General features: G+C 46.3%; 1 protein-coding gene across 5 annotated transcripts in view; it reads right to left on the bottom strand.

Annotated features, from left to right (window-relative positions):
* FRMD4B (FERM domain containing 4B) overlaps window positions 1–27,025 on the bottom strand; it is a 126,436-nt gene that overhangs the window by 1,856 nt on the left and 97,555 nt on the right. For all 5 annotated transcript variants that reach the window (XM_063412007.1, XM_063412006.1, XM_063412005.1 and 2 more), the window contains exons 8-22: window positions 26,462–26,545; window positions 25,205–25,270; window positions 24,095–24,152; window positions 23,128–23,214; window positions 13,139–13,215; window positions 12,599–12,737; window positions 11,958–12,099; window positions 11,698–11,831; window positions 11,491–11,610; window positions 10,037–10,265; window positions 7,347–7,403; window positions 5,767–5,914; window positions 4,506–4,631; window positions 1,962–2,773; window positions 1,263–1,395 (exon numbers count right to left, since the gene is read on the bottom strand). In XM_063412007.1, coding sequence (XP_063268077.1) covers window positions 1,263–1,395; window positions 1,962–2,773; window positions 4,506–4,631; window positions 5,767–5,914; window positions 7,347–7,403; window positions 10,037–10,265; window positions 11,491–11,610; window positions 11,698–11,831; window positions 11,958–12,099; window positions 12,599–12,737; window positions 13,139–13,215; window positions 23,128–23,214; window positions 24,095–24,152; window positions 25,205–25,270; window positions 26,462–26,545 — 2,412 coding nt within the window. The remainder of the gene's footprint in view (window positions 1–1,262; window positions 1,396–1,961; window positions 2,774–4,505; window positions 4,632–5,766; window positions 5,915–7,346; window positions 7,404–10,036; window positions 10,266–11,490; window positions 11,611–11,697; window positions 11,832–11,957; window positions 12,100–12,598; window positions 12,738–13,138; window positions 13,216–23,127; window positions 23,215–24,094; window positions 24,153–25,204; window positions 25,271–26,461; window positions 26,546–27,025) is intronic.

The raw sequence follows: 27,025 nt of genomic DNA, 5'->3' as shown, positions 1-27,025 counted from the left end.
CTTGGTGGGACCTTAAAGCTCATTTTGTTCCAATATCCCTGCCCTGGGCAGAGACACTTTCCACTACAGCAGGTTGCTCCAAGCCTCATCCAACCTGGCCCTGAGCTCTGTCAAGACTGTTGGGTGTGCTGATGGCTTGTTTGCCATGATCATATTAAAACAGAAAATAAAGCAGATGAACAATCAGACAAGTGATTCAGAATATGGAAAATTAATAACTAATGAAGCTCATTTAGATAAAGCTATTCTGCTAATACAAGCAGAATTTTCAAAGCTCAATTATAAGAAATTAAAAAATTAGTAGAAACAGTATTTTTAAACACTGTTGCCATAGATATTTTAAATCACTTCAGTAAAACAGCCCCTAGCACTTAGCTTAGAAAAAAAAAAAAAGGATCTAGCAGCAGCTTTTATGTATTCCCTTACACTTTCATTTATTTTAAAACAAACAAAATTAAAAATTCAGTATTTTCACACAAGTCGGTCTGGCAGCAAGCACAAGCTGCAACCCACAAAGCAGGAGGCACACGTGGGGTACTTATTACACTGAACATAAGTGTATTTAAATGTGATGGCATTTGTGGGGGCAGAGTCATTCCCCAGGGCAGGAGCTTCCTGTCCTCACAGCCCAGCGTTCTGCAGCGGGGGGGACACAACAAAAATGCCACGCAGAAGCAGCAGGAGCTGCAGGATTTCCTGCAGCAGGCCCTGGGCTCTCTGCAGCCCTTGGGAGAGCCCCCACAAGCAGGGGGTGTCTGCAAACAGCAGCACATCCCCCATGGCCCCTGGGTTCAGCTCTGGTGGTACCATCTCAGACTGAAGAGAGGTGTTTCCTTCCCCTGTTGTTCCAAAAGTTCATCAGCACAAGCACTACAGCTTCAGAAACCCAACAGGACTGCAAAACTGCTGATGGGGTTCAGGAGAGACCTCCCCCATCAGAGGGACTGGGCTCACTGTGAGCTCTGCCTGCAGCACTGCCTGGAGCACCACAGGGAGTGCACGATGTTTGATTGTCCACAGGAACAAGTGGTGTAACCAAGGAGTTGATCCTTCACCACGACTGCTCCCCCTTTCCTTCAGTGTCAGGGGACAGCCAGTGATGGCACAAGCTCATCTGCTCCACACAAAAAACCTGCTCTCAACATCGATTTTATAAGTGCTCTTCACCTGGATCTTTGAAATCAAGCTGATTTGCTCAGAAGTTTTAAGAGCCTGTGAAATGCAGGAGGAAGGGCAGAAAAATCTTCATATATTCTACTCACCTGCTCTGCAAAGGAAGGTTGCCATAAACATTCCCGTAACAGCTGGCGTAGGAGGAATGAGACAACGTGTCATAGTCTGAAAGTCCCAGTGCAAGGGGGTTTCTCCAGTTCCCAGCAGTGTTTGTAGATGATGCTGGAATTTAAAAAACACCATTACAACAAATTAGACCTTTCTTTAGCTAAATCAGCTGAGGCAAACAGGACAATTCTCGTCAGCTATCTCTATGGGGTTTTGCAGGACACAGGCAGACAATGCAAACACAAAATACGATTTACAAGCCCTGTAGAGAGGCAGGCACTGTACAGGTGGTGTTCTGGAGCTTTTAAGGTGCTTTCTGACACATTCAGTGATGCTCACTGGACTGTATTTTGGAAGCCATCACTGCCACTATATTTACATGGCAAGAAGCTTTGTACACTGCTTCTAGTTGCTAAATACACCTGTCTGAAACTCAAATGCTTTGTCCTTCTCTTGGTTACTGTGCTTACACAAAGAGCAAAAGGCTGTTTTACCCTTAGGAGAAGATAACAAGCAAGACTTTCCTTCCAAGAACAGAACAAGACCCTACTTGGTCCCTCATCCACCTTTCTGGTCTGACTTCCACTCTGCTGACTTCACTGAGGCACTGCCAGGGGGCAGAACTGAAAGCACAGCAGGGACTTACAAAAACACACAGCACAGACAAAATCAGACATTACCAGAGGAGAAAGAAGACACCCGACTGCTCGGCGAGCACGGCGTCTGCAGCCCAGCAAAGCCCAAACTCCTCTGAGACCCTCTGTCCGGCTCAAAGCCCGCCTGCAGGCTGTGACCCTGCTCCTTCTGGCTGGAGGCACGCTGGTACCAGCCACGGAGGTGCTCCGCTACTAAGGCCTTGTGAATGTTTTTGGTTATGTGCTCCGTTTTAGCGACCTGCTTCCTCGGGAGCCTCAGCGTGGCGTAGGGGTTGTGTGGCACCCTGTCCACCTCGTCCTCGTGGTAGCAGCGGAGCTCCCTGTGCCGCTCGTAGCCGTAGTGCGCCGAGGCGCGGTACGAGGGGTTGACGCTGTACTGCCCCTCCGTGTCGCTCTCGTAAACGTATCCCCCGTTGTAATACACGTCGGGCTCGGCGTAGGGCGAGTACCCAGAGATGTAGTAGTTAGGGGAAGGCTGCTCCTGGTTTTTGTGGAAGATGCTGCCGCCGCCACGGGCGTCCTTGTGGGCCAGGTTGGGCATGCTCCCCGAAGTGGCGGCGGAAATGTTGTGCTTCTTCGACCGCCGGCGGCCCCTGGTGCGGTTGTCGAGGGTCTGGGTGGTGTAGTAGGGGCTGGGAGTGGGTGTCACACAGTAATACTCCGTGCTGGACTGGCTGGTGTAGGACGAGCCATCGTCCAGGATCTCGGTGCTGCTGCTCCGCTGGGACTTGCAGAGGGAGAAGGCTGCCTTGTCAGCAGGAGCCTCGCACAGCAGCTGGGTCTGGGATTCCAGGCTGCCGCTGCGCTGCCGGCAGTGCTGCGGGGACACCTCTGGCCTAGGACAACACAGATGGGGGCTGGTTACAGGCAGGATCACACAAACACGCACACAGAGCTGGGGACAGCACACACGGACGGGTCAGCTGCCTCCCCAGTCCAAGCACAACACAAATCCTGCCTTATCTTTCCACACAGAGTGTTTGCAATGCACAGAACTCAGCCTGGCTGAATTTTGTACTGGCTGCAACAGCAGGAGATGTCCCATAAAATAATCTGTCAGAGTGAGGTTAATCTGTGACAGGGACATACAGAGCTAAGGTCACAAACACACATTTGGTAATGATTTACAGGAGGGCTCCCTCAGCTTTTGGAAAGGTAAAGCCTACACAAGTAACAAGCCTGGAGCAGAACATGGAAAGATGGGTTTCCTCTGGATCTGTGTCTCAAGGCTGCACTACCCCAACCAAAACCTTCAGCTCCTGATAAATCCTGGGACTGTCTAATAGTACAGGTGAGCTCATAATTACAGCTGGCTTCCCATAGTAATGGCTCTAACCAACATTTTGGGAGCCTGACCCTGCTGCTGTGGGAAAACTCCACAGCACTCCACCCTTTGCCCTCTCAACACCATTTGCTTTTACTCCTGTGCTTCCCCAGCTGGGCGTGGCATAGTCTTGGAGTGACTTTGTGATGTTTGTATCCCCAGTCGTCTGTTCTGTGTGTGCTGTATATTGTGTTCTGTACCTTTGCCACTGATTTTGAGTGAAAAAGGGAAAAAAGAAGAGCACAGTTTGTTTTGTAGAAAATTGCCTGACTCCTACACATTCTTTCTCCAGTTGTTCCTCAGAGGCACAGACAGTGGTGGGACAGAGATCTTTTTGCTTTTTGGTTAGTTTTAGCTAGCTAGGGCAGAGAAGTTCCCTAGGCTGGTTTCTTTCCTTTTTTTCTTGAGACTCTTTAAATCTGCTCCAGACTGAAAAAACCCAGAGGAGCACTGGGAGCTCACACCTGCAGCCCACCAGGCCTGGACCTCTGGAGGGACTGGGACTGATAAAAAAACTGAGTGAGCTGAGCTACACCCACAGCAAGGATTTCCTCAAGTTTGCCATCTCTTCAAAGTGGCAAGAGGTTTTATTGTTTCATGTTACTCATTCTTTATACTTGTGAGCATTTTGTTTGTTAAATAAGTAGTTTTTTCCACTTTTCTCTGAAAAAGTTCTTTTCCCAAACCAGCTGAGAGGAGGTGTAGCAGTGCATTTCCACACTTGAGCAGGTGTTTCTATATAAGGGGCAGAGTTTCAGGCTACCTTGGAACATGTAAGGAATTTAAACAAGAATTTTCTATAGCCTTCTCACTGTAACTGGCTCAGTGCCAGCACAGAGGCACTGACTGGCTTTAGAAGTGCACCTCAAAGCCTGTTGCCCATTTCATTGGGCAAGGTACCAAACAGTCCACCTAAATAACCAAGTACTAAAGGGACAGCACAATGGTGCTCAAGCAGCACTTTTGAGATGTTGTAACAGGTATATAGACTTGTTCTTTATACTGTGTGCAGCTTTGTTATTCGTTTTGGTATCATTTTCTTTCTTTTACTAAAACCTTTTCACTTTTTCAAGACATACTCAATCTTGTTAAACCCTTTAAGCCATTTCTCTGCGAGGCTGGACCCTCGGAAGTATTGGAAACCCCAATGAGGAGGGGTTATTTAAGTCTGCATTCCAGAGAGACCCCATTCAGAGCTTTCCCTCCCAAATTTTCCCCAGAGCAGTGAAGCAGGGGTCCCTTACTGCAGGTGGCTGCTGCTGTAGGCGTTGCGGGTGAGCACGGGGGTGGTGGGCATGCTCCTGCCGCCGCGGCGCTGCGCCGGCCGCTCCAGCGTCCGGAACGGGCTGCTGTGCGTGGAGAGCACGTCCCTGCAGCAGAGAGAGAGCCCAGTGAGGCCACACAGCACACAGGGCACAGCACACACCCAGCACGGCCGCCTGGGCTCTTGGGGGAGTGAAAGGAAGGGAATAAACATAACGGGATGTGTGGAAAGCAAGGGGTGGTAAATAGGGAGGAGAGTTCGACCCCTTCTTGTGGTTAAGGGATGTCTGCATGGGATGGTCGGCAGGGCAAGCTGCTGCCAAAGGACAGAACCAGCGAGGAGAGACAGAGCAGGTAACAGAGCAGCAAACAAATCAGGTTTTTAAATCAAGCACATCACAGCTGAATGGGTACATATGGCTATAATTTGACTTCTGAACGCGTGGAGGAGTGTTTCACTTATCTTGAGGGACAGATGAGAAAAAAGCGACGATATAGCATTGCTCAAAACTCTAAAATGTTCTTAAGTGTGTCTTTAACAGCCTGCTCACACAGGACAGTCCAAGAAATCTCAGGATCAGTGGGAATCCCTACACTGGAAACATCTGCTGTATCTGACATGATCACACATGACATGATCACACAATCACCTGCAAACCTATTGATGTGCTCCATGGAGCTGCCCTAGCTCAGAAAGTGCCCAAATCCCACAGATACACCCAGCTGGCACTAGTGATGGAAGCTGGCTGAATCCCAGTAACTCTGCTTGTAAACAGAGAATTCTCCATCAGGCCTTACATGAATTATGTCTGCTTTGACAATGTACCTGCTGAAATGGTGGTACCATCAGGAGGGATGGAGAGGGTTTGGTGCTGCCTGAATCCTCTAAGCACATCAGGAAAATGACAAGCTGTTAAATTAACACTGAAAAAAACCCAGAAACTGACACAAAGAATGACAGCAGTGGTGGGCACAAGCAACTCCTTAAATATAGCCCCTGCTATTAAATTTCTCACCCATTCTCAAATCTCTTCACAAAAACTACACTAATCTTTGCTTTGAGATACTGTGTCAACTACCCATACACACTTTTGTTCCTAACCAGTAAATTCAGCTCCCACCAGCAAATCCTGTGATGCCAGAAGAGCACAGAGGCCGTGGGCTCTGCTGGAATGCTCAGCAGGGGCAGGATGGAGCTCATGCCAGCAGCTGCAGAGTGCAGCAGCAGCGAGAGGTGCCTACCTGGAGTGTCTGCTTTCCAAGAGCTGCTCGTTTATGGATGACTTCCTGAGATGAATTCTCTCCACCCCAAGGGACTTTGGTGGAGGAAGCCTTGGAGAAAGCTGTGCAGAGCTGGGTCTCTGTGCTGCTGCAGGAAGTGATTCACTGACTGTCAGAAAGGAATATAAATTTTGTTAGAGCAAAATCTGAGATATTTTTGCCCTGTGTGCAAACCTGTGGCCCCTAAGGAGAAGCACTTTGCAGTACAGAGACAATGACAGGAGCTGAGGATCTAGACAAGTTTCCTGCCTGCACTGAGCTCTCTCCACACAGACAGGACGTCGTGGAAGCTCCTGCAGATCCCAGCAGCACTGACTCCTGTGGAGACGACAGCCAGTTTGGGGCTGTGCCAGATCACAAAACAGAACTTCCTGGGAAAACATCTGTTTGCAGAGCAATCCTTTCAAAAGCCAAGCAGACAAGCTCAGCCTCTGCAAAGGCCAGTTCCTCTCCCTCAGCTTCCAGCTCTTGAAAATGACATTTTAAGAATTAGTTTTGAAATACAACCTAAAAGGGACTGACTTCAAAAGCGATTGAATGAGCAAAGACAACTGACAGACACATTTGGCTGAAGGCAATTGGGAAGATGTTGGTTTGATCCTTGTTCTCTCTTTGCTTAGGGCACAACCAGGTCCTGACAGAGCCAACAGGAAACTCCAACTAACACATATAAATGCAGGACGAGCATCACAGAGAACATGTTCACAAGCCTGGCTCCACTTCTACTTGTACAAGCAGCAATCAGGTGTAAATCCGTTTTTATAGCACCACCTGGTTTGTACAAGCCTAAAACTGGGACAAAGTGAGATGAGAATCAGGCCCGACTGAAAAGTGAGTAATAATTTAGATAATGTTTGTCCCCAAATGACGATTATCCAGTTTAAGGGAGAGGCAGGCCAAGTCTCTTCCACCTTGTGGAACAGGGTGTGAGTGTGTCTGTGGGTGTGTGTGTGAAATGAGTAAGCTGAGCAAACACCAACCCATGCAAGATGCAAGCTCACTAGGGAACAGGTAAACATAAATAGAGCATTAATATCTGTGACTATTCCTCCTTTCTCTAAGCTTTATGGTAGCTGTGAGGACAGAATGGCTGGGCTAATTCTCTCAATTTGTAAGTGCTTCAGTTCTAGGCCAGGCCCTAGGGACAACATATTTGACACTCACAGTGTCCTCAGCTTGCAGGTTGGTCATGTTAAAACCAACTTCCTTCTCTAAGGATGACTCAGGTCAGCTCCCAGAGCAGAAACTTTCAATAACTAACCCATTAAGAGGGAAGACATTCCTGAGTAGCTATTTCTTCCTCTGCTATAAAGTAATTTGTCATCAAAAGCCACCAAAATTACAGAATCATATATTGACTTGGAAGGGACCTTAAAGCTCCTCTCATTCCAACTCCCTCTTCCTCCACAAGGTTTTGCTCAAAGCCCTGCCCATCCTGGCCTTGAGCACTTCCAGGGATGGGACATGCTAAAGGACATTAAGGCAAAGAAATGTCTCTAAATGGACAAACTTCTTGGGTAAAAAAAGGAAGAGCATCATACCATCATCATACGTGGTTGTGTCTGACAGGGAGCTGCTCTCGGATGGAATTATATCATCTGTGAATAAAAACAAACACCTTAAGCACAAAAGAGCCAACATCAACCCACAAATATCTTAATACAGTTTATTTTCTAGAGTTTCGGAGCCAGCTGATACTTGTAATCTATAGTAATCCACTGCAATCCATATTCTTTAGCCCCCCCAGCCTGAAGACACTCCTGGTACATCATCACTCTGTGTGTTCACTGCAGTTCAGCAAGCGACCCAGGTAATTATCAAAGGAGTTTTTCTAATTTTTTTTATTTTTAATCTGCAGCAGGAATCAGGCCAAGATTTACAAAGGTGTTTTCCACCCCACTTCCAACAGATCTCACAGGGTGTTTTGGTGCTTTGGTAGGAGTCAGGAGCCCACACAGACATGTAGATCTTGGCTGTTAGCAGCTGATCTCCTCTAGGTACACCTGAAACCCCACCAGGTAGGTATAAAAAGCCTTTTTAAATTTGGCATTCACTTCTGAATGTTTCATCAGGATACAGATCATGTTTCAATTAAATGAAGATCAATCCAGAATAATTCCACTGATTTCCATCAAGGTATTGCAAATTTCAGCAACACAGAAAACAGGAACTGTTGAATGGGGACACTATTATTTTGTTTCTTCTACATTTTGTTATTTATCCATAGCACTCCACTGTACCTGTCTCACCTTGATGCTACACACTGTCCCTCACCCAGGTTTGGAGCAGACCACCAGCAGCAGAGAAATGAGGCTGAACTAGAGATAATTAACCCATGGACAGCTCAATCCCTAGGCTGTTTCTGGCAAGATACAGCACTGGTGGAGTAAAAAATCTCCACCAATCTTCAAGCAGGAGAGAAAGGAAGCAACAAAAAATGACAGTGGCAGCCACTTTGTGTGACACCTGCTTGTGCCCTCAGCCACCACGAGCACATGCAGTGCACGCTGCTCCTGCTGTCACAGTTTGCTGCCAGGAAAGGTCTGGTCACAAGAATGTGCTAAAGAGAGCAGCAAAATGTGCAAGAACAGCAAAAATCAAATCCCCCCCCTGCCCTGGGGGGACTTGTCAGACCACCGAGGATGGGCTGCAGCTCTGCTTGCAACCTGACACTGGGAAAAAAGCTCCAGGGCAGCTGATTGATGTGGATTTGACCACAGGGTGGTAAAACATGGAACTGGGCCCAGTGCGGGGAGGAACAAAGCCTGCTGAGGAAAAGAAAAAAGCCAGCCTAAAGCTACAGTGCTGGATTCAGGGGGGTGTGCAATGCTGACTTATTCAGATATAGTGACATATCTGAATTTAAATCCCAAGTCTGTGCAACTCCCTGCAAAGGAGGAAGAAACTCTGGGCTAGAGTGGGAGGAAAGAGAAAGTGGAACACGTAAAGCAGTCCAATATGTCCCTCACCTCCTATCCCTTGGGATGGAAATAGCTATGGTTTGATTCATAAATCAATGGGACTATTTAACATATTACTTCCAACAAGTCATTCCCCAAATTCACAGAGGGAAGTGACTCATCACTGCTCAGCCTCCTGAAACCCAGACCTGGAGCTGGAGAGCACCGCTGGTGACAGTGACAAAGTTACACATAAAATCAATTACTGAAGCAGGGGACAGCTCTGCTTCAGCTAAACAAATACAGCCTGGGACTGGAAGGGAATGCAGCTGCTTGCTGCTGGCTTGGACAACAGGGCAAGAAACTGCAGCAACAAACAACAGTGCCCATGGATGGATGGATGGATGGATGGATCTCTCTGCCCACCAGCCTTCCTGGCCATTACCACACACCAGGTAATACAGGACCTTCCTCAATCAGTATCCAGCCTGGTGAGCAAGAGACTGGAAAAACAGATGTTTCCCTCCCCTCTGTCAATCAGGAACAAGCTGGGCCACATTAAATACTGATCATCAGCCTTTCAGAATAATCACTTTGTGATGATGGATAGCCCAGTGATGCCGTGGTGTGTCAGGGATAAGGACTCAAAACTCCTTCAATTGGCTTGGATACTGACAGGTTTTCACATATTATCCTACAAAGCAGCAAGAATCTCACTTCCCTTGGACAACCACACTCTCAGAACAGAGGGGCCAGGAGTATCTGCTTTTACTGTGATCATCTGTGGCAAATGGATTCAGTCAAAAACCTATTTGCTGCTAATTGCATTCATAAACTCCTGACTTCACCTGTGACTTCCTGGAAATCAGGAATTTTCAATCAAGAAGCAATGTCCTTCATCCCTATTTCCTGGATCCTGCAGGAAAACCTGCCTGCTCCATTTCTGCCAGAACTGAAGCACCAAGGGAGGGACAGGAGAGATGCTGCATGCAGGATCTCAGATGTACAACTGCACCCAACACACCAGGAATTCAGGCATCAGAAAAGCTTCATCCAAGGTGTTGCTGCCAACCTTTTTTGTGCACAGCCCCTTCAGCCCATACCTGGTGCTGGAACATGTCTGTGCTTGCTCCTAAAGCTGCAGCCTACTCTGCCCCCAGCCTACAGCAGTGCACTGACTGTATCAGATGCAGCAGTTTCATCTTTTTTGTTCTTATTTAACTGCCTTGGAGAAGATAAAAACCATATAGAGAAGATGTAAACAAAGTTTTAAGTAAACCAGATTGCTCTTTTTCCCCCTGTTTGCATCAGAACATGGGGAACTCTCTCACCTGGTAGAGGCAGAGTTGATTTCTGGGTTGGTTTTTTGCCACACTTGATTCTATATTCATTTATGGAGTTTTCTATCTCTTGCAGCTTTTTTACAGCATCAGCATACTCTTGCTTTCTTTTCTTCTTCACGTTTTTGCAGAGGTCTGGCTCGCTGGCAAGTTTCTTTGCAGCTTCCACTAGCTTTTGGTGTATGATAAAATTGCTCTCCAAGTCCTGCAAAGTGGGATCCTGAAAATTTGTGAGATGAGTTATTTGCTTGTACTCCAGAGAGAAATTATCAACTGAAGTCATTAAAAAGAAGAACTAATTTTGTGGTGATGAAGTGAAATCTTGAGCACAAAATACAGAAATACTGAAGTTCATACACAAGACAATCTCAGCATACTTAGATCTGATTTCTCGCTAGGGTACAATTTTGAGATCCCTTGGGCAAGGTCCAAAGTTCTGAAGCCCAGGTGACACAACACAGGCTCTTAAATTCAAATTTAGGCTGCCAAACCTCCTGCTATGAGTCCAACCCTGAAAACATCTGTTCAAAATCTCTCTCTACTTCAGAGAAAATAAAAATGGAAATTGGTATCACCATACCTACGTAAGAGGGAGTTTCAGGCTTTAATTAATTGTTTGTAAACTACTTTGAGAAGCTCAGATGAAAGGCACTGCAGAAGTGCTAAGCAACACGTTATTAAATCTGGCCAGCAGGATTTTGGTTTAATAGCATTTAAGCAGTCCACAAAATCACTTTGCTGCAGACAAGGAGCACACCAGCCCTGTGAGGCAGGGCAGTGAGTTTCTGGTGGAAGACAGATGCCAAGTGCCCAACACCTACTTATTTGGATGATGCAGCTTGTTAACAAATCTCACAAGGAATGAGGAGGAATGGAGTGTGTCCAGAAGCTGCCAACATCTGAATTACCATATCTCTCGAGTCAGTCAATGCCAGCAAAGTTCATTTTAGCTTCTTGAGCAATGCAGGGAGGTTTTAGTCAGGTGGAACCTTCATTAAGCCACAGGTAAAACTCCTCCTCCTGTCACCTGTCACACAGCTATGCTCACTGACAGGTGATTTTGCAAGGGGACAGTGCACACCCCTGCCACGTTCTGGGTTCAAACACCATCCCAACGTGATGCAAGTCAGTGCTGCAGAAAAGCTCAGGGCCAAATGGCATTATGCACCTGATCTTCTCTAATTAGCAGCAAAATATCCATTAAAAATCATGCAGCCATGGCCAGATCAGGGGTTCAGGTCAGGTGAACTTAAAACCTTTAGAAACAGCCTAATTCCTGGCCTGTTCAAAACATGGCCAAAAGAAGGGCAGAACCCATCCAAATTCCCCACTCCACGTAAGCAACTGTCCCAGCTGCCAGCTCCTAAAACAGCCAGGGAAGAGCTGGATTATCTGTGTGGCTTTGGCCCCCCAGCCCTGCTGAGCACACGGGCTGCCACGCTCACCTCCTCGCTGGGGAGCAGGTTGTCATCCAGCTTGAACGCCGTGCCCACACGCCTCCTCACCTGGGGGGGCTCCTCTCCAGCACCCAGAGGATACTCCTTGGGCATCTTTCCTGTCAGCTCCTGGGGAACAGAGAGAGCTCCAGGTAAGGCCCAGGGGGACAAAAGGGCTCCCACCTGCCCAACCCCAGTGGAAGGTGCAGGTCTCACCGCTTCTCGCAGGCAGATTTTCTTCAGCTCCTCAACTTTCTGAAGCAGTTTTTCCTGAAGGAGTTTCTCTTTCTTCTTTAGTTCCATAATTTTCTCCTTCTTTTGTTCTTCGCTGACCTCCGAATCCTGAGAACCTGGAAAACACACTCTGTATCAGAGGATTTCTAGGTAAGATTTTTCTTGTCTGGAAGTCTCACTTCCCTTTTAACAAACACAAACCCCATTATACTTGGCTACTTCACATTTACATGCAGTATTACCTGATGAGATCAAACTGCCATTGCTGGCCATAATAAGCTGGTTCTTGGCCTCCAGAGTCACCAGCTTGGACACTTTTGGTGTTCCCATCTCTGTCAGATCCATGGCGATATCATCCAAACTTCTGGCTGACGGAATTTTTGCCTGAAGGAGTTAAAAAAAAAAAAATTCCAGCCTCATTGAGTTACCTCTAATTAACTTCAGAACGAATCACAGAAGATGACATTTCACACCTCATCTCCCACAAAATTAAGGGCTGAAGCAACAGCATCACACAGGTGCTTGCAGTGTACAAGGGCTGTTTGGCATTTTTCCCTCTCCCCCAAAACCTGAACCATCTCCCAGCTCAACATCTCCGCAGCTTTCAAAACAAACACAGGAAAGCAGACAAAAGGAAAAGCAGATTAGACACCCAGACATGGGAATTCCCTCTTCCCTGATTGCACTTCCACAGGCCTTAACTGCAGACAGGCTAAAATGGATCAAATAACAATACTGCCACTAATAGACTGCTCAAAAAGCTGACAAAAACAATTCGTAGTTTTTCTCTGGAGAGCAGTTCATCCGTGGAAAAACACACACTGAAGGATATACAGGAAAAGTGTTGAAACCCATGCTTGCAGTAAAATGCCTCATAACTTACTTTGCTTTGCTTCCTGTCCAAGTAAAACTGGTGCTGACTGATTGCCATCACCCAGATGGACTTGATCAGGGAAGTGTTTGCATACCAGGTCTGCACCACCAGCCCGCTCTGACCAAAGGTCCTTCTCGACACTGAAATTCTGAGGAGGTGAAAAGAAATGCAATTTCAAGACAGGTCTTTGACGTTTAAAGTTCACAATGCCTCTCTCTTGATCAGGTGAGGCTCAGCCTTTGTTTTAGGGATGAAAAAACTCAGATTTCCTTCATCCCATCACCCAGTGATGGCCATGCAGATTTGGCCATGACAAATAGTCCTCCCCCTGCTCCAAGAACTCCCTGAATGGACACACAGGGACTCTGAGAGGACACCCAGAGCTGTGACAGTTCCAGTGTGCCCCGCCAAACGCTGCATCAGGCTCAGTCCCAAAGCCAGAGTAAACTCAGGTGTCAGCTCTGAGGCACCTCCCAGCCCATCCACCAACACGTGATGATGAGTTCTCACTCCGGGTAAAGAACACAGAGCTGCCTCCTCCAGCCTCACCTGCGGGGGTCGTGTACTTCCACAGCAAATTTCTTCTCACGGAAATAGAGATTTTCCAGCTGTTTCCATTGAAATAGCTAGGAGAATTGGGAGAGACAAGCAGAACGTGGTCACTAAATCACCAGTCCTCTCACTCCAAGGTGATATAATTTCAGCAAATTACAATTCCTGTCTATCCTCAGCTATGGCATGGACTGAGCAATACCTACATTCATAACATCGATTAAAAGAAGCACATAAATATAGGATGTCCCCTCAGTAATTTCACACTCTTACAGACAATGTGTTGCAAATTGAGCATTTTGCCAGTGACAACATCTGCCTCCATCAGGAGCAGATTTAATTTCACTGCTAGAAGTTCCCAGAGATCTTGGCAGAGCAGTTGAAGTCATTTTCTCTCCGATTAAACGCAAAAATCTCTTCACAAAGTAATTGTATAGACAACTATGGTCTACTTCCCTGAGTCAGAACATCCCCAGGGAATGGCAGCAGCTTGGAAAAACCAAGACCTTTCTCTTGTGAAGACACTGTGTGAGACATCCAGCGTGACATTTTGGAGCAGGGGTACAGCATGTACAGAACAACAGCAGCTACAGGAGGAAGCCACCCCCAGCACATCCTCCTGCTAGAAACCCACATATTTCCTGCAAAGTGCCAGCTGGGAGAAGAGATCAAAGTCAGCCAGGGCTTGGCAGCTGCACCCGTGGGATCAGAATTTCATACGAATTCGCTCTCCTCTCGCAGCAGCATCAGCTCCCCTTGGGGATGAACCATCAGGGGCTGCATCCTCCCAGCCCAGCCTTGCAGCACCACCTCCTGCCCCCTTCTCCAGCAGTGCCAGCGTGCCTGGATGCACGTGGGGACCATGGTGTCCCCAGGGATGTCCCCCTGACCATGCTGGGCTGCACAGTTGCAGCAGCAGGCTGGAGGTTACATCAGCTGCTTCCCAGAGCTGCAGCCCACATGGAGGTGCAGGAGGTGCTTCCATCCAGCTGGGCAGGCAGGGAGAGATCAGCCTCTGACACCAAGGATCCTGCTGAGGCACCCAGGCCATCACAGCAACTCCCTCCTTCCCCCACTGGGGTTTTTCCAAAGCTTCCAAGGGTGCAGCCACCACACCAGAAACCCTCAGGACACACAACATTCCCGCCGGCCTCCGCCAAAACCTGACGTGCCATGCCACCTCCCACTGCAGAAGCACTTCAAGTTTTGTAAAAAGTGACACATTATGCTGTGATCCATCCGAAACATCTATAACACAATGAAACATAACCCAGCTCATTTGTGTTTTGGGGAAAAAGTGGCTCCTTCAGCAGCCTTTCTTTCCCTCTGCTTAATTAAAACTTTCCTAGGACCACAATCAACTATTACAACCTGCTGTAGAAAAAGTGAAGCCAAGCGGAAATGTAATTTACTTGAATTAATAAAGTATTTTCCAGATGATTTTCCCTCTGCTGGGAAAGCAAAGTTTCCCTCTGCTGTTTAAGTTTGTGTTTGTCTCACAGCTCTCCCGCCCAGCCACACCGCTGGTCAGGAGCGCCTCACTACAGCTCTGCACTGAACTTTTTAAAAAGGAAATTTTTATAAAAACATTTATAAAAACGCAAAAGGGAGCAGCCCGAGCAGTCTGGCGGGACATGGAGCAATAGGTGCTCCAGCATCGATCCCGACACAGCCCCGGCTGCCTCCCCGCGTCCCGCACTCACCTCTCCGCAGCCCCGATCCCGATCCCGATCCCGATCGCGATCCCGGCCCCCCGGCCCCGCCGGGCAGTGTCAGGGGCGGCATGGGCAGGGCAGGGCAGGGCAGAGCCGGCCGTGCCGTGGCTCCGTGCTCCGGTGCTGCTGAGCCCGGCAGCCTCTCCTCCCAGCGCTGACACCGCCTGACATCACCGCCCACCGCTCCCTGCGACGCCTCCCGCACGCCTTCCCCGCACCCAGGGAAAACCCAGAGCGCAGGGAGCGAGGAGGGTTCTACCGAGGGGCTGCACCCCTGGCGGCACCCCGGGTGCCTGTGGGGGGCCAGGGTGGGTGCCAGGGGTGTGGGGGCTGCCCGGGGTCCCCGCGGTGCCGTGTCCCGGCCCCGCCAGCCTTGACTCACACCCAGAGGCAACAGGTTCAACCAGCAGCATCATCCCGGCGTTCCCGGCCGCCCGCTCCCACGCTCGTAAAAACCATGGGCGTGCTTCAAACATGACCTCTGGAAAAAAAACTGCCCGGCTGCGCCTCTAATCGCGACAGGTGACGACTCCCCAGCCCCTTTATCCTTCAGCGCTTCCTTTGGGTTTTTCCCCTCCGGACGCGCTCGACATTCCTGAGGGCTGCAGGAGAAGGGGGCACCTGTGCCAAGGTGAGGAGGGGCGCGTTTGGCAGGAGGACAAAACTCAGCAGCCCCTGGAGCTGGAGCAGCTCCTGCCCAGGCAGAGGGACACAGGAGTGCAAATCCGGCACCGGCATCATTTGCAGTGCCGAAAAAAGGGAGAAAAAAAAAAAGAAAAAAAAAAAAGAAAAGAAAGAAAGAAAAAAAGAAAAAAAGAAAGAAAAAAGAAAAAAAGAAAAAAAGAAAGAAAAAAGAAAAAAGAAAAAAGAAAAAAGAAAAAAGAAAAAAGAAAAAATAAAAAAGAAAAAAGAAAAAAGAAAAAAGAAAAAAGGAAAAAAGAAAAAGAAAAAGAAAAAAGAAAGAAAAAAGAAAAAAGGAAAAAAGAAAAAGAAAAAGAAAAAAGAAAAAAGAAAAAAAGAAAGAAAAAAGAAAAAAAGAGGAAAAAATAAGAAAAAAAAGAGAAAAAAAGAAAAAAAAAGAGAGGAAAAAAAGAAAAAAGAGAAAAGAGGAAAAAAAAAAAGAGAAAAAAGAGAAAAAAAGAGAAAAAAAAAAGAGAAAAAGAGAAAAAAAAAGAGAAAAAAAAAAAGAGAAAAAAAAAGAGAAAAAAAAGGCGTTTGCGTTTTTAAGAATTCCTGCATGGAATTGCCTCAGGATGTGGGTAGAACTTTGCCCCATTTCCTCCCCACCCTGTGAGATCCATCCCAGCCCAAAAGGAGCTGACGGGCGCCCCAAGCATTGGCGGCTGGGTGCTTTACAAAGACATCTCTGCCTCCTTGCCCCAAGTCTGGGATAGCTCCAGATTCCCCCTCTGCTGTTCCACAGCAGCAGAGATGGGAACTGGTGTTGAATCCAAGACACATCTTTGCTCTCAAGGACTGAAAAGTGCCCTGTCCTCAAACTATTTCACTTAAGAACAATATAAGCTCCTTAGCTATCCCCTCATCTGACCAACCCTCCTAACTCAGGTCCTGGTAAAAAAGGCTGGCAATAAAATGAACAACTTCAGAATAAGTTGTGAGCTAATCATATTTATACAGATGCACATAAAAATAATCCTGAATGAAAGTGTTACAAGTTTCTGCCTAACACGCTTGGATTCATGAAGACAACAGGGGAAAAAAATGGACTCAATACAAACAATGACAAAGCAATAAAGTAATAATTCCGTTTAACTGAAATTTTTCTAACTTATGGTCAAAAGGCAACACTCAGGAAACCATCACTGCTCCAGAGATATCCTGCTCCCTACCCTGTACAGACATGTTCCTAAATAATTCCTAATTCAAATCTTACCTAAACTACATGCATATTTAAAGACAAAAGAGTGGAAAAAAAAAAAAAAAAAAAAAAAAAAAAAAAAAAAAAAAAAAAAATCTGGAAATCTGGAACTGGTTTTTGAGGGCTGGAAGAACAATTAGGAATAATTAAAATGTTTTTGTGGAAGTTTTGCAATGTATGTTCCCTTTAACCAGATGATTAAGTCCACCTGAGCTAATTAATGTTTTCTTAATAGCCTTCCCATCCATGTAGGTTGTCAGATCCTTAAATGCTCCTGGAAACTCCTGAGCATCCCAGGGGCTGCCTGTCTGACTCTGAGTAGAACTTGGCCTGGTCAAGGTTGTTTTTCTGATTTTTTTTTTTTTTTTTGGTAGAAGGCGGAGGTGCAGCTCTGATCACATCTCATTCCCCAGGCACCTCTGTGCACCAGCCAGACTCCTACCACCCAGCTGCTGCTTCTCCAGCCCACGAGTTCAGGCTTCCCTGCATTTCCACCGTGATTCAACTCCAGATACCAGGGATTGCTGAACCAAAAGGAATCGCCCTCCTTCCTGCACAAAAAGAACTGTAATAGTCTAAGGTAACCCAAAGAGACATGGCACGCCTAAATGTTGAAATCCCTTAAAAAAGGCAGCTGGTTTTTTTACCTGGCTGATCTTGCATCCAGTTTTGAATAAAATGCAAGTTTGTCTTGGTCTGAAAGAGGGAGCAAACCGGCTCAGAAAAACAGCCCAGTCAGGATTGCAGGCAGGAGCTGGCAGAGACCCTGCCCAAAGAGACCTGCAGGAGAGCTGCTCAGGGGCTCAGCATTGCTGTGAGCCTGATGGATTTTGTTTAAAAAAAAAGTAGTATTTTTTTTTTCAAAGGATTTTTTTGCAGGGAGGTGAAAATGTGGAGAGCAGCTGAGTGCAGGGCCACATGCTGCTGCACCAGCCCACGTGCCAGAATTGCACCTGGGATGCTTCCTAGCTTAGTCACAAATTCTAACCAAGAGCAAAATCACTCAAATCTCTGGCTTTCCACCCAAGGAGTCTTTGAGTAAGGTCAGCATGAAGTGCAAGCTGTGCCAAGGTGTTTGCAGCAGCCTTTCCCTCGGGAAGCACTTCCAAAGCACCTGGTGGTGCCTGCAAGGAGGCTCAGCAAGCAGCACCTCGGGAGCTGGCTGGGAACAGCAATCTGCAGACAAATCTGGCAATCCAGAGCAAGGAAACATAAAAGATTTCTGCCCACAGGAATGCACTCCACCCGAGGAGGGAAATTACCACCCTGGCAGCAGCGCTGGGAGCAGGGCTGTGCTTCAGCCCCTCTGCTGCACTCAGCTGTGTGGCAGGCTGCCTGCAGCTGGAATCCTGAGTGTCCCTGCCCGTGCAGGGAGGCACCTGAGGAGATGGCACGAGAGCCAAACTGCCCCACCTGCAGCAGCTTCTGAGGGAAGGAGGCAGACAGCTCCCACCTGCGCCAGGGTAATTTGGCAGTGCTCACCTGCAGGCATCCTTCATCCCTTAAATATTAAGCCAGTCCTCTAAAAACCTCTTCAATCATATTTTTTTTCTAATACCTCATGATCTTTTTTGCCTGGTCTTCACTAGCACTGGCATCATAAGACAGAGATCTTATGCCTCAAAATGTTTGTGTTTTGCAGCAGGTGACGTTCAAGCAACTTCTTGCACATCTGGAAAGCACTGAATTTCAGAGCAGTCTTGTAAAAGCTCTGTGTTTATTTTAAGTAATTATGTCAGCTTAATATCTTCTATCTAAATCAATGGCTTGGTGAGAAATAAACACAATAAAAGAAATCTCTGCCTAATTAAAGCTGCCTGCTGTTCCAGCGCTGCTGTGTTCTGAACTATTCAGCAGAGCAGGAAGCAAATTTACATGAAGTAAATGTTCTGCAAGGGAAAACTTTTAGCATCAACTCTTAGCATATGTTGAATTAAGAAAGAAATACCATAATACCTCCTCCTCACAGCTCAGGAGCAGTGCACCCCAACAAAGAGAATGTCAGGCAAGAGTGTCAGCAGGCTTGCAAGGATGAACAAAGACCTCCTAGAAGCCTACAGAGGCTGAGAGAAATACAGAGAAATTGTCTGAGCAGCCAGGGGTCTGGACTGGAAAGCTAAAGCCCTGGAAGTATTAAATCCAGCCAGGGATACTGTGAAGGTGCTGAGGCCCTGGCACAGGGTGCCCAGAGAAGCTGTGGCTGCCCATGGCAGTGTCCATGGCCAGGCTGGACAGGGCTGGGAGCAGCCTGGGGCAGTGGAACGTGTCCCTGCCCATGGCAGAGATGATCTTTCAGGTTCCTTCCAGCCCACAGCATCCTGTGATAAACATTACCCATTTCAAAACAAGTATATGCTAACAAAAACACTTCTGAGAACACAATGCAGTCAAGGCATCAAGCAGTAGAACCGATATTCTTGGACATTTGGAACAATACAATAGCAAGATTAGTTCTTCTCTTCAGATAGCACAGCTAATTTATCATGAGGGAGTTGCCTACAGAAACACAATGAAGTGGGAGAACAAGTCAAAGAGCCAGCTGCCTTCTCCAGCCCTCAAGAGGATCCTCACATATTGGCTGAATGCAAAATAAACTCAACTCCTGCCTTCATACACCCTCCATTAACAAGACATACATTGTTTATCTCGCCAGAGAAGAATGGGGGTAGAGATAAAAGGAGATCTATTCTGACTTGAAATGACAAACAAAGTCCTGGGACCTGTTTTATACATTTCCTAATTGATTCAGAGGATACCGGGGACAGGATCTTGGCATGCCACCCCACAGCAAGCAGGAGGCACTCCTCCAAGCAGGATGTGGCTCTCAGTATTAACTGCAACTGAAAAAGAATATGTTTGCAAAGCAGCAGGACTGCAGAGCTAATCCCAGGTCTGAGCTCAAATCTGAACAAGGGTTGCCAAACCCCGTGTTTTAATGCCCTGTGAGACTCCAGGATGATAATCAAGAGAGCTCAGTATAACCTCCAGCCAGTGTGGAGCCACTGCTTTTATCCACAAAGACAATTTTCATAAATGACACACAAAATCTCCCTTTTCAGTTTGTTACAGAGCTGGAGCACAGTGCTTCCCTCAGTGCCTCACTGGCAGTCCTGGGTGACAGGCAACACTTGGGCTTTGCTACAAACTACTCCTGAAGCAATACAAGCTCCCAGGAGTGACTTGGAGCAACAAAACTCCCTTGTCCAAACCAGCTCAGGTCAACCAGAAAAATATTAATAGCTGCAGCCAAACCTCCCCAGCCAGCTCTGCACAGACAGACAGCCAGGGCAGGTTCTCCTGGTCCAGCCCAGTCACACACCAGCCTGTGCTCCCCTGACGGGTGGTGGTGATGAGCAGTGGCAGGGCTGGGTGACAGGGATCTGGAGATTGCTTCATCCAGGCCTCTCCTGCAAGTTTCCTCCTGTGAGGAGCTCTCAGCCTTGGACTTCATGCACCAGTGTTGACCCAATAACAAAATCCTGGGATAACCACTGCACTCCAAGGCTTGTATTTATGGGTCTTTGCCTGAAGACCTAATTGGATAAAGCCAAAAGATTTCACTTTTTGAAGACGGTGGTTTTATTTCTTTGGATTTAACTGATCCTCCACTAATGGTTGCAGCTAATATATCATCTTTTATTTCTAATATTAGTAGTAAAATTTTATTCTAAATATAGACTTGGCTCTTGCAAGATGCCTGTGATTCTACGGTGAAGCAAACGCATCTGACAGCACTGCAGGAAAGACATGGGGAGCAGAATAAATCCCCCTGGTGTGAACTCACTGGGACACCAAGTCCTGTTAAAAGCCTCTCACCCAAAATGCTGCAGCTTTCCCACCACAACCACCATCAGAAAGGTTTGCACACCCAGAGATCAGTTGTAGCTTTAAAATTTGGGAAGGTCAACTCAGTCTTCATTAGATTTGGTCTCAGCCTTTCCCTCTTATTATTCTCCATTTATTAATGAGCTGCATATATGTATTGAAACATCACTAACTGAAGAAGTGGAGCACAATGAGGATGCTCTTTCCCAGATGGTTAGGGATAAACACAACAGCAGTTTTGATCCACAGTATAAACAGCTGGATAACACCCTCACATGGCAGTTGTGAGTTTGGCTCCATTCCCAAAAAGCAAAGCAAGAAAATTCTGCTAAATCCAGCAAAATTAGCACCACTGCTCCAAAAGACAGGAATTGTTTACATTCATATTCCCCTCCTGACTGCTGCTCCAGAGACACTCCTGGGAGATTCAGGCAAGCTGTACATACTCTTCTCTCTGAAATAGATTCTGATACATTCATAAATATGAACGAACAACAACACTGATTAAAAGGAACTTCTGCCTGCTGCATCACAGGCAGCAGGGCTGTAGTTACACTGAAATAAGCAGCAGTATCTCATTTTAACTCCAAACCCAAGTCTGGGTGTGGGTGCCCCTCTAGACCTGATGTCTGCTTTCCCTCCCAAAAGTGATCTGATTCCAATCACTTATCCAAAGTGCACTTTGTATTTCAAACCCTGAAACGTTTTCCATATAAAGAAACTGTCTGTCTATTTAGCCACTTGTGAAAGGGAGTCATGGCTCAGGACAAGCTGTGGCTTATGTTGTTTTTGTCCCTCTGCATTGACACCAGACAAATCCTTAAAGATACTACAGCCATATCCATCCCCACAGTTTCAATGAGCTTGCTGTAATTAAACCTTCCACCTGCATTTAGGCTCCTCTCTCTCACTTTCCCTTTTTATCTCTATCCTCTGTCGTATAATTATAATTTCAGTGAAGCCAACAACTATTTTCATTGTAATACTTCCACTGCAGAGATGACCTCTGGTTTTTATTTTATTTTTCTTGAACACAACCCCCGCTGCATTCAAAGACAACGCCTCATAACTAACTGTAGCAGGGTGTGACTTGGTATCTGGGCCCTGCTGACCTTAGAAAATTTCCTTAATCTGCCTGGTTGATGTTGTAAACTGAAATCCCACAAGCATAAAAAATGCTTGGCAAAGCAATGCTTTCAGCCAGGCAGGCTCCATTTTCTTGGAGAGCATTGCTGGTCACAGCTGGACATCTTGGCTGCAGAATGATCCTTTCCTGGCTGGAAAATCTTATAGATGTTGCCTAAAATCAGGGAAGTGCTCAAGGGCAAGAGAACCTCCTTGATGCTCTCCTCTGACATTCAATGGCTTCATCAAGCTGACTTGATTTACAAAGGGTTCCTCTTGTGTTACTGTCCTTTCCTGCAGAGACACCTGGGATAAAACTCTGTATTTTACTAAACAAAGCAAAGGAAGGACATGAGCGCTCACCCTTGGACACACAGGTACATAAATACACCAAAAGAAACCAAGTCATAGCCTGCTCTGGAAAAAGAGAAGATCAAGTTGGAAGCTTGAAGGGGGGATTACTCTTTAACAAGGAAGTTTTGTTAAGCTATGCTTTTTGGCATCAATACACCAAACAGTATCATTTTGCAAATGTAGAAATTCCCTGGCGGGGAGCACAACTTCATGTGAACTCCTGCCCAGATCATCCCAGGGGAAAGAAGAACAGCAAACTCCCAGGTCTCCATCCCCTCATGGCTTAAGATGTTTCAATGAAGACACGACCAGAAACAAGCCCCATCCCAGGAGGATGGCTCCAGCATGAGCAGCCCTGGCGTTCCCACCAGCCTTGGGGGTTAAGTAACCCTTCAAAGACTTTCACAAGGACACACAGGATGGGGGGAGCTCCCCCCACCCACTGAGTTGGGTGCTTGGTGGGTATCCAAGGCTGCTGTCTGGGCTCACAGCAGAACAAGGCAGGACCCTCTGCCCTGTTCAAACAGCACAGGAGGGTGTGGGCAGAGCTCACTCTGCAGCAGACACACTGGGAAGCAGTGGGGTGGAGAAGGAGAGGAACAACTTCCAGTACTTGGCATGTATTCTCAATTCCCCCTTAGAATTTATGAAAACACACAGTTTCATCAACAAGCCTTCAATTTCACATAGTTCCCCATGTGTTCTGCCTGTATCAGTGGAGCCTTTTATGCCTCATGCACAAAAAAACCCCACCTATAAAAGTGAATAGAAAACCCTGCCTTGTACTCATACAAGGCCTTGCAGCAACACAACCGCTTCATATTTCTGTAGTTATCCCTGGGGGTTGCCAAAATTCCCATCCTGAGACCACCAAACTCAAGACACACGAGCCAAAGCTCCCAAAGGGAGTTTCCACTATCGAGGAGAGGGAGAGGGAGAGATTTACTGCCTCAGTGCCAGCAGAAATCTCCTTCTGCCTCCAGCCTTTGGTATTTTGCCCACCAATAACAGTTTAAATAGTATATTCCGACACACAACACCATACCATGTTCCCCCCACAAAAAAAATCAGATGCAAAAAAAGCTTACTTTTCTGGGCTTAACTTTGTCTTGTAAGTCGTACTGGCCGATTCCTTTGTAACTTATTCCCAGCCACCACGGGATTCCTTGTTTATCCTGAAAAATGGATGTCTACGTCAGTCAAGAGCTGCTTAAGAATCAGGCAATTCCAAGATCACCTTTTCACTCTGTGACAAGTACAAGTAGGTACAGAACTAAGACCTTCTGGCAAACAATTCGAGGTGAAGTGGATTGCTGGGGTGAACATGGAAACCTTCTCCCTCTGCCTTCTGAGGCAGAGGCACAAATCCAGGTGGTGGCTGTGCAATGTGGACAGAAAAGTGACAGTGCTGCTGAAACAACAGGGTGGCACTGGCTGGAGGAGTGGCTGTGAAGGACAGGGGACAGAAAAAACCGTGGCCAGTGACTGCATCCACTAAATTCAGGCATGGGCAGCCACAGGAGGAGACACCAGCACAAAACATCAGCTTCTCAGGTACCACGACTCAAAAGTAAGGAGATATCATCTCTGCTGAGCTCTTCGGCACAAAACTCTTTGGCCCCGGCTCTGCTCTACAAATGGGAATAAATGGTGTATTTCCATCACTCCAAAAGGGTTTCTCAGCATTTCCCCACTCCAAGCACACACCACTAATCACCTGCCTCTTAGGATGAGTCTTTTCCACGTTTTGTTTTTCTAATCTTGATTAATGTCTCTGGGGAAACTGTTAACTGCTTCAGGTCTAGCAGTGATACCCAGTTTAATTAAGATGATAGGAATTTAGCTCCTGATAGGATTACATGAGGTTTAACTAAGGTTCCTTTCTGCTTTCTGGAAACAATTTTTGGAGTATATTGAATGAGGAAAAATTACAGAGGTTGAAAAATGTGGGGTTTCATACTGATAGAAGGGCACTGAATCATCCAACTGCTCCTTTAGGAATGCAACCCCACGTAATAAGCTCAGCAATCACATTATCTAAAGGCAGTTACTGACCTTTACTCCATAGTAATGAACTCCATATGTTGGCAAAGCTTCCACCACTTTCATGTACCTGCAGACAGATTTATAGCATATCAGATGATTTTCTCTGGAGGGAGTAATATCTATTAACGTATTTTTTTCACACATACATCCAGGACACGTCATTTATCATTTGCATATTTTGGAGGCCTTAATAATTGAAGGCCCAAGTTTTCAGAAAAAAACAGCATCTTGGCTGGGGGAGAGATGGGGTATTTTGGCCCAGCTAAAGCAAAAGGAAAATCTCTCCTACAACAGAACATTCAATCTCTTATCAGAAGATCACGGAACTGAAAGCAAAAATTGTGAACTGAACATGTGAGCCTTTTGGGAAATGCTGGCAGTAAAGACCTGCCTATAATTATTCCATTATGGAGCTCTGGTTACAAAGGATGGGCTCCAAATGAATGCATTTATGCCATTGTACAACTGTTTCATGAGGCAATTCAGAAAACCACTGAACAGACCATTTTTCCCTTGTTCCTACTGAAAAAAGACCACAGATTATTGAGACAGATTTACAGGCATTGAGGTACGTGAGAAAAACTGCAAGGAGTCTGCACTGTGCAGCCATGGCCATCATCTCAAACATCTCATAACACATCCTGCTGCCTCTGCTTGTAGGAAGAACAGTAAATATTAATGGTAAATGAAAAATACAAATCCACAGGCTCAGTGGGCAGCTTGGAAGATCTTGATGTTTTCAAAGCCAAATTCTAAACGTTTCAGAATTTCTTACAGGACTTAGGGTAATACACATCCTTAAGAGTTTGGAGTGAAAATTAATTGATGGCAAGCAAGGTATGGAGAAGAGTCTTCCAATAAAGTAAGATTCAAACAATTTATTTTGTATTTGAAGGACCCAAATGACCACACAAATGCTGAACTGTGAGCTGTGAAATGTGAGACTTCAAATAATTTCACTTTGCAATGCAACTCAACAAAAAGAGAGTCTGACATATACAAATGACATCGTTTGCAGGCAATAATGGCCCAAACAGTCTGCCTTGCCACTTCTCAACAATAAAGAACAGGAGAAAAGTAAGAATATCATCTTCACAAATTAACAAGTGTTATACTCACTGAACAATGGCTTGTCCTCTGGTCAGACCTTTAATTTGTGTATAATGCTCAATTACTCTGTCCTCACTGCAAACCAAACACAAAACCCAATTTAGAGGCTCAGTGACTTTGTTCATGTGTGACAGCATTTGTCGAAGCTCAGCCACCTGCTCAGCGTGCAGAGAAGGGTCCCTCTGCATGTTTCTTGCTCTAGTTTACATTCTGGTTTTGCTGATTTCTTTCCCACCCTTCATTAGGCAGCGTGGAGCTGCCTGACTGATCCTCCCCATCCCATCCTGCCTTCCAGACTAATTAACGAAGCACTTCGGATCAGCCTGTTCTGCTGCAGATGCTGCTGCAGAAGAATGCTGCTAATTGTGTAAATTCATCTTAACATTCTAAAGGACCCAAGCTTCAAAGGCTGGTTAATGCTCCATATGTAAGACAGAAGAAGTTTAACTGGAGCTGTTTTCATTCCCATTTTTCCCCCCTGACATTTCATAGGTGAAAAAAACCACACATTTGTCAGCAATGACCTTTTTTGCATTTTTCCTGTTACACATTTCAACATTTTGTTTTGGAGGAATGTGAAATAAAATATGCATTTCTGTGTCAGACACTTGAAAGCAAAGAAAAACCCAGCAGTATTCATTCAGAGACAAACAAATAATAAGCAAGCATGGTATACTTGAAAATCCATCACGTACACATCAAGCCTAAAAATCCAAAACAAATGAGGGAGCTGAATTTGCACAAAGGGCATAAATTCCAAGGAAACAATATCACTGATTCATCCTCAACGCTGTGTTTCTTTACAGCAAATTCAAGCCACAGAGTTGGAATTGCCTTTCTCTTTCCAGCTTCTCTGGATTATTTTCTTCCCCAGTCCTGTCGGGAGGAGCTGGGTGGGCAGCTGGCAGCCAGCAAAGGTCAGCCCACCACAAAGGCTCCACTGTGTGACAGATGAAGACCGAGGTGCTCTCTGCAAGCCCAGGCTTGGCTGGAGTTCAAACTTCAGCTCCTGCTATTGCAGGGTCCCCACATACTCTGATCCAGCAGTTTCTGACACAGCAATTTAATTTAAGCAAACTTTCAAGGAGGAATTTGCATCAGATCTTGCATAATTTATCATCTTCTAAAAACTGGAAATGCTTGAACATGAGCAATTAACTCCATGTCCCGGGCTGAAAACTTTTAGGAGAGCTCACAAACTGCTAAAAAGTGATCTTGTTGTTACCATTCATAGCAATGATTTACATTTTAAATTAAAGAGCTCACCAGTAAGCAAGGGATGGATGCTCCTGCAGCGTCTTGGTAGGAAAGACAGGCAGTGTCTTCAAGTCTTTTCTAGTGTTCTCATCACTGAAAAAGCAAAAATGGCCCGGAGTCAGTGCTAGTGAATCAAAGATGGACTCATTAGTTCGGGCAGAAGGAAGGGCTGTATCTGCTGCTCACGAATGTGGCGTGCTGCCCCATGTCAGGCTGTCATAGCAACGAAACTCTAGAGGCCCTCTCACATGACAGTGATGGATATGGTGTCATGCAGGCTCATTATGCACACACGTGATGCTCAGGCCACCACTGTATCAGGATTTATTCTGCACACCCTCACTTTATTTGCTGAGTGCAGAATGAGCACTGAAACAGCTGCAGGAAAGCCTCTGCCCAAAAGTAAGGCTTGTAGTCTAAATTTTGCTCTGTCTTTAGCTAGAGCCCTAACTCTAGACAATACATTTCATGAAGCAGTGTGGTATTTGTTAAATCTCAGACGTTTAACAGTGATCTGATTCAAAACAAAGGGTTTCAGTTCACATGCTTTAAAACATTTTCAGTGAAAACAGT

The sequence above is a fragment of the Prinia subflava genome, chromosome 14 (genome assembly GCF_021018805.1).
Source record: "Prinia subflava isolate CZ2003 ecotype Zambia chromosome 14, Cam_Psub_1.2, whole genome shotgun sequence".
In the NCBI taxonomy this organism is placed as follows: Eukaryota; Metazoa; Chordata; class Aves; order Passeriformes; family Cisticolidae; genus Prinia; species Prinia subflava.
Note: the sequence above shows the minus strand (reverse complement) of the source record. Positions and strands in the feature narration are given on the sequence as shown.